The sequence below is a fragment of the Diplotaxodon limnothrissa genome, linkage group LG2, assembly GCF_057381915.1.
Source record: "Diplotaxodon limnothrissa isolate DT_005_m linkage group LG2, D_limnothrissa_male_GT1.1, whole genome shotgun sequence".
Lineage (NCBI taxonomy): Eukaryota > Metazoa > Chordata > Actinopteri > Cichliformes > Cichlidae > Diplotaxodon > Diplotaxodon limnothrissa.
In genome coordinates this window covers 31,079,290-31,086,996 of record NC_140597.1, presented here as the reverse complement: position 1 = coordinate 31,086,996, position 7,707 = coordinate 31,079,290, and the positions used below count along the sequence as shown (strand labels likewise).

At 34.5% G+C, this 7,707-nt stretch overlaps 1 protein-coding gene across 1 annotated transcript; it reads left to right on the top strand.

The window, feature by feature from the left end:
- Nucleotides 1-545: 545 nt before the first annotated feature.
- LOC146638723 (uncharacterized) lies at nt 546-6,167 on the top strand. Its single transcript, XM_085364450.1, has 7 exons — nt 546-594; nt 683-1,048; nt 2,135-2,455; nt 2,914-3,171; nt 3,646-3,765; nt 4,184-4,324; nt 6,160-6,167. Exons 1-7 carry the CDS (start codon nt 549-551, stop codon nt 6,165-6,167), a joined length of 1,260 nt encoding a protein of 419 aa, XP_085220576.1. The 5' UTR covers nt 546-548.
- The last annotated feature ends 1,540 nt before the right edge of the window (nt 6,168-7,707 follow it).

Below are 7,707 nucleotides of genomic sequence, written 5' to 3'. Positions count from 1 at the left end.
AAAAGTGTTCCAAAAATCATTTTCTAACCCTCCCGTCTTCCCATCTGACATTTGGCAAACAAAAAACCTCTTTACCACACCCATCCAGGGTGCTCTTAATCTCTTGATTAATGGGAGGGTCCATAAGCTAATAAACCAATCACTTTCCAAAAGCTTCTCCAATAAAATTTATTACAAATTTACATAACAAAACCAGGTCAGTATATTCTTACACCTTTAAAGAAAAAACAAAAATGAATACAAATTGCATTTTATAAACATTCAACAAAAATGGCCACAACAGATACAGTGTTGTCTAGACTCAGTTTTGCAAGTACAATTAAAACAGGGAGAGGAAAATGAGAAGGAGAAGTAAGACAGTTTAGCTTATTTTATTCTTTTTACAAAAATACTGTGTCTACATCATCACCCATTTACTGTTTCAGTGTGAACTAAAGGTCCCAGCAGATTTATAGCCAGATTTGCTCATAATTTCATTTCATTTTTAAAGTGCAATTTTTTAAATTTACTTTTCAAGATTCAAACCAAAGCGTGGATGAATAAGGATCATGGAGCAGTTTCTAATCCTTTTGCTAGTAGTAGCAGGAACTCATGGTAAGATTGTCCTCAAAATGATGCCAAAAATGTACATTTGGAGTGTGAATAATTTAAACTCACAATCTTTTGAATGCATCTTTTCCAGCTTTCTTTCCAGTTGATGAGACTACATGTAATCTTACCAAGAACACATGTCCATGCTCTCCTCTTCTTAAAGGAACTGTGTATATCCAAGTGATGACTAATGCTAGTGGCCGTGAAATGAAGTTTTTGAAGGTACTTCCCAAGGGGAACATAACTGTGTTCAGTCTGAAGAAAGAAAAAATAACAACAACAGACAAGGAATTTAACAACAGACTACAGTTTATAATCGAGAACAGGACAGTCAAGATCACAAACATGCGGAGGAATGATTCAGGTCAATATACTGTTGAGGTCTTTAATTCCAATGGAGTCCAAGAGAAAAAAATTAATTTCACCCTGGATGTTAAAGACAATGGCAAAGGTGAAGGCAAGTTATGTAAGTTACTTATGATTTTATAGCTTTAAAGTTATTGTAAAGTTTATCACAAATCATATAAACGCCATCTGAGTAGAACTGCAAAGCACAGTGTACATCACTTGTGCAACATATAACAGAATTTCAAAGGAAAAACATATATCCACACTCAGACACAACTTTAATGTTTAAGGTTTCCAGATTCTTGAAGTGAATGAACAATGTGTGATATAACATCTGTGTATCTATTAGTATTACCAGTTATTTTAGTTACACATGGGCTGCTATTAATATTACTGATTTAATATTAAACTTTATGCTTTAAAGTCATACTGAAGCTTTCCACTTGGTCACCAATCATTATTAGCTGCACCAAATGAGAAAATTAAAGTGTCAAGCACAAGTATAATAGTAGATGTGGTTGTGATTGTGCTGCTTTCACACAAGTTTTCCATGCAGCTTTTTTTGGGTGTCTAACAGCTATCATCTCTGGTGTTGTTTGGTGAGGTATAACAATATAATGTACTTTTTTTTACATAGCACAATTCTTAAGTAGCTTCTGCACAGAAAGAATAAAAAAGATTCAAAAATAAGAACAAGCTTGAATGAGAAACGATGAAAGAAACAAAAAAAGTTCTGAAGACCTGTACTGAGGTCAGTTAATGGTATTTGTGTTTTAAAAAACTCCTGCCAGATGCATTATTGTTTAAAAAAACAATAATACCTCATTCTGAGATAACTTCAACATGAGTATGCGGTTAAATTAATTATAGCAATGAGAATTTTAGTTATCAAATTATATGGAAAAGTAAATCTAAAACTTTCCTTTGCTTAATCCTCTGTTTTTCCCATTTTGGAAAATCACTGAATTACTGATATTAATCCATTAAAAGGTTTTTTGTTTGTTTGTTTGTTTTTGTTTTTTTGTAGAAAGGCTACAGGCTATGTACAACATTTAACATTTTTTCTATTTTATGATGATGTGACTGTGAAGCTACAGTGACCGACAGCAACTACTACTTGGAGGGCATTGAACAATGAAAATTGTCAATGTTTTGATTGTGTTTATTTTGTTTATTTTTTTCTATTTATTTGCAGGTGTAGAAACTTACTGTGATGGCAGACAGGATGGAGCTCTGTGTTATGGAGCTTTGGGAGGAACTGTGGACATCCAGCTGATGGACAGCACCTCAAAAATAACAAGATACAAACTGTTAAAGAATTCATTAAAAATACTAGATGTCAGAAATAATAAGGTTATTTCTAATATAGTACAAGATAGATCAGTCATTCTCCCCTTTAATGGGACATTTAGGCTCAGTGACCTGAGTAGGAATGACAGTGGTAATTATACCCTTCAAACCTTTGATTCAGATGGAAGATCAACAGGCGAGCCGACTTTACAGTTGTTTATTCAAGGTAAATAATGAGAGTAAATTTTTCTCCGATTGGGAAATGATGACAATTTGTAGATAGAAATTTAACATTGTGAAATTTATTTTTCATTTGAGACTATAACGAATTAGATTTTGATGTAAAATCTAAACATATTTTTTTAACCTTTTGTATTCAAGGTAAACATTAATAGTAAATATTAAATGTTAAAATACTTTTATAATAATAAAAAAAAATAACAATAATAACTATCCTCTATGGGAAATTGACAACAATTACACACACACACACACACACACACACACACACACACACACACACACACACATACATATATAAACACACACACATAATAGTTTTTTGGTAATTTATATATTTTCACAAAATTTCATGTATTTTGTATTTTCCCTGTTCTTCATTGGACAATATAAATAATAACGCGCATCTTAAAATCAATAGTCATCTGTGTTTATTTGTCTCAGCTCCTGTGTCCTCTGTCCTGCTGGTCTCTGAGTGTCTGTCCCAGGGAGAGAGGAGGGCGTCCTGCTCCTCTGAGGGAGGGGACAGTCCTCAGTACAGCTGGACTCTGGATGGACGCACACTGACAGATGCTGAGCTCCTTTCTGGAGATAATGAGAGTTACAAAATCATTCTGAAACAGCACGTCTCAGGACATCTGGTCTGCTCAGTCAGGAACAACGTCAGTAATGTCTTCAAAGAAGAGAGGATATCTATCTGTGGTGAGTGAACACATTATTAATAAAAGCTAAAAACAATTTGTGTTTATTATGGGCACTGTAAGGTTTTCAGAAATCCTTCCATTGTTTGCTCATTTCTATTGTTTGCACATTAGTCAACAGGGCACAAATATCATATCCACCCATTCCCTTCTGCTTATCAGGGTGGTGGAGAGGGCTGGAGTCAATCTCAGCTATTTTAGGGCAAGAGGCAGGCTACACCTTTGACAGGTCCCCAGACTGATTTAGGGCTAACACAGAGAGACAGACAACCATTTCCACTCATACCTATGGGATATTTACAATAACCAGTTAACTTAACCCAACTAATATCATGAAATCAAAATGTCAGCAATGATGACTGGTACTTTAGCAAATAAAAATGGAGTTTTATGAAGTGGATTCATTGATGTTTATTTTCTTTGTTGTCTTCTTCATTTGTTGACTTATTTGTTTTTATGTCATTTATTTTTGCAGCAGTAATTTTGCTATTGATGGTTGGTGTCCTCTCAGCACTGGTGATTTTCTTAGTTGTGGGTATAGCAGTCATCTGTTTTCAGAAGAAGAAACAAAACAACATATCTGCAAGACAAGAAGGTACAAAACTTTCATTGTGCTCACTGCACTCTGGTTGTTTATTGCTCTTTTTATAAATTGATAATACATTTAAATATATAAAGAATAAAATTTGCTCTTGCTTTTTTTAAAAACAAACAAACAAACAACCGTTTTACTTTCTTAAATATTGATAAGGAATGTCTTGATGCATGCTCAGTTAATTCAGTTAAGTAAATCCCAAAAGGTTGATTCTGATCATGTTGATAAAGAAGTCATGTGAACTCACAAAAAAGACAATTTTAAATCAGTTTGTGTTTGATTTTTGCTCAGAATCTGAAATGACATTAAAAAATGTTTATCATTTTCTGTTTCTTTTTAACTCCTGTCAATCTGCATAAGTCAAACTATTGTATTAATGACTTACTGAGCTTTATTTTATCTTCTTGTTACTCTGCAGAGGAAGAAGATGACCAAGTGGAGCAAAGAGCAGCAGTGAAGGTGGAGGTGGAGACACAATACGCCCAAGTCAAGACTAAAAAGCGATGTAGGCACACAAAACCGACAGGAGGTGATTGCTTGTATGCAAAGGTCCATAAAGGTAATTTAAGTGATTGCTGAGTTTAGGTGGGCTGCAACACTGAAAATCCATGGAGGAGAAGGTGATGGAAAGATACCTAAAGGTTTTTCATTTAATGTGATTTCACATCAGACTAATCATCAAAGCTCATTAATATTGATTTTCATTACTTCGAGTTCCAAATTACGACAGGGCATCAATGCATCCAGTCTTAGATTCTCTCTATATTTAATTACAGAAGCACTGTATGTGTTTTCTGCATTTGTATTTTGTTGAAGGTCTGATGGAACAAAGACTGTGATTGTAATGAGGGACTTTCTTTTAATTTGAAATTGACTAGTTTTTGACTTTGTAATTGTGGAAATTAATCATCAGATTAAACTGTTGCATGACTGCAGTGCAACCAGTACTCTGGGCAGTGATAAAACATCCAAATTCCAGCTTCTCTTATAGAATTATTATTTTTAAAGAATAATTAAACACATTGTGTTATTTGGTGTCATCACTACTAAGCAGTACTGGCAGTATAACAAACACACATTCTTTATACATTTAAACACAAATCAGATCAGATTTCTTTATATGCCACCAAATCATAACATCTCATGAAACACCACACAGTAAAACCTTAGAGTATTGTAGATTTGTGCACTGCTAACTACTTTTTATAGTGATTAAAATAAGCATCAGTTTTGGATCTATGGGCACATGCGCAACACAGTGGAAGCCTTTTTTCACTTACAACAACCTATAAATGCTTTGAATATGTTTATACTGGACAGTAAATTGACAATAAGCTTCAGCACGAATATCAAAGAGATCTTCAGAGTCAAGATAACATTTAATCAGCTCAACTATGCTTTTATAATTATGTTCTTGCTTTTTTATTCAATGTCAATATTAGATAAACAACAAAATGCACATGTAGAGATAAATTTGGAGACAGTGACATTATTCTTTTTTGTTTAAGATTGTATTATTGTGCATTTGGTAATTTACAGAAATATTTACAAATACTGAAATGCACGTCTAACATAAACTTTGAGATGGTTGAATGATGTTGATAATTATTGTGTTACTGATGTCTTTGGAGTCTGTTTCACATCCACATCCTATCAGCATTACTGATGAACAAAGCTCTAAAGTTATTAAATATTTAATACTTTAATCTCGTTGACTTTTTGTGTCATTTTTAAAATAAAAAAAAACAAAAACAAAAAACAAAGGTTTCAGTGAGCTATCCTTATAATTACAGATCATACATCTCTTTCAATAATCTTTGGCTCCAAAGGCTAATAACTACTTTGTGTTGACCATTTAGGATTATTAAAGTAAGCATGATAGTCAGTGGTGAATATATTCTCCAAGCCTACTATTGATACTGATAGTAAAGCAGACAGTCTCATTATTGACAAAATTAATTGTGTTACAGTATCTGTGAAAAATGCGCAGAAAAGTGCACATTGTTTTTTGCATTTGCAGCCTGATATTCCAGGATCATACATTACGTGATAAAAAACCTAGCTGGATCTTTTATGTTGGAAACAGTTACACAGACTTTGAAGGCTACTACTTTTGTGTGCATTTTCTGTTTCACACAGTTTAGTTTTACTTATATCAGCTTTTTGTTAGATTTAAGCACTAAAACCTTAAGATTAAATCTGTCCTATTAATAACCCTTTACCTTAAAAAAACAATGGAGGTGTGCCGAAGCAGCTATGTATCTACAGCTTTTTAATAATACTTACTTTTAAACTGTTACCAAATTCTACACTTGAATAGAGAGAAACAGCTTTAATCTGAAAACAGTCATCATCCCAGTCTGTGCTCCTGATAACACTGTCTGTTGTGTACAGAGAAGTGAAGCAACATAAGAGGTCAGGTAAAACTCAACACGCCAGCTCATCATGTATTTAAAGGGTTAGTTGTATTGGCAATTACAGACCATGTTTGTGTTTCAATCCGATCCTATTATGAAAAAATGGATACAGGAGGCCAACTCAAGGGGTTCAGCACAGCAGGATAGATGCAACAGAGCAAGGGAGAAACTGCGAAATGGAGATCAATGATATCTGGGACCTGGAAAGCATGGCAGGGAGATCATGAAGTTGTTTTGTTTTTTTTGGTACCAGTGTTGGTTATGGAAAAGGAAAAGTAACAGGTGAGTACATGTGAGAGAGTATACCCCTATAATACTGCTGTAATGATTTCTAAAGCAGTAAGACTGTTATGGACATGAATGCAACATACCGTTGGACCGCTAATTATAGGGAAGGGTCAAAATATAACCAACGCTCTTCATGCTAAAAGCTGCATCTGCACCTGTGGTTTGTGTAGTGACCCTTGCTGCTGCTTCATTTCCTTGTGGTTACAGTGACAAACGTTTATTTTATGTTGAAACATGTAACCTCAACAAATTGGACTTTTAAAACTCACTGAGCAACACAACAATCATTAATGTCTGTAAATGTGTTTTGAGCAAGTAATATGTTATTTAAATGTCTCAAATAAAATATTTATAGCTTAATTATAAATTATAATGACTGTCATGTCTGTGTTAAATTGGAATCAAATTTTTCATTAACTTCTTTTTTTTTTTGGTTAATTTTATTCAAATGTAAAAATTAAAGTCCATTAATTAGTTGGACAATAAAATGACATGACTTGGTTTGGAATTTTAGTGTCACTAAATTGATAAACAACTTCTCTCTCTTCTCTCTCTGCAGTTCTATTATAGCTACATCCTGCCTATTGTGATCAATGGAAACCAATGACAACTGTGTTCAGTAGTTAAGATTAAAAAACTGTGAAGCAGTCGCATCCTGGATGGTCTGTATTTACCACAGGAAACATGGTCAGTGAAGGCTGGGCCTGTTTGTATTTTGGTAAAGTATAGGACGTTGTCTGAAAGTTGCCAGCTGAGTCAAAAGAGGCTGAATAGTAAAGAAGCACAGAAGCTATGTTTGGATTGTAGGTGATGCTATAGGAGACTCTTAAGGTGTATAATTATTTAAAACCTGCATCAGGTGTGGCATTAGGTACAGTTACTGAATACATTTCGAAACCTGGTGTTTTATACATAAACACAAAGCTGAGAACAAAAGCAAAGTTGAAAACCAACTCAAAGACACTTTAAAGTGATCACCTCAGTGATTCGTCTGTAAAAACATGAACAGGGTTAGCTGGTGAATCAGTGCTTCAAACACACGTCCGCATCACTGCAGCCGCTGCACTAATCCGTCTGTTGATCTCCGGCTCCCTTCCCTCATCACTCGCGAACAAGACCCCGAGACCATGGAAAAAGACTTTCGGACTGCCTCGAAGAGATTCTGGCAAACCGTCAGGCGTCTCAGGAGTGGAAAGCGGTGCTCTACCTGCACTGTGTATAGTGCTGGCGGAGCGCT

Excerpts from the sequence above, each read along its gene's own strand:
- LOC146638723 (XM_085364450.1), top strand. The coding sequence starts at position 549 with ATGGAGCAGTTTCTAATCCTTTTGCTAGTAGTAGCAGGAACTCATG. Across the intron at positions 1,049-2,134 it reads AGACAATGGCAAAGGTGAAG|GTGTAGAAACTTACTGTGAT; the intron begins GCAAGTTATGTA and ends ATTTATTTGCAG. Across the intron at positions 3,172-3,645 it reads AGAGAGGATATCTATCTGTG|CAGTAATTTTGCTATTGATG; the intron begins GTGAGTGAACAC and ends TTATTTTTGCAG.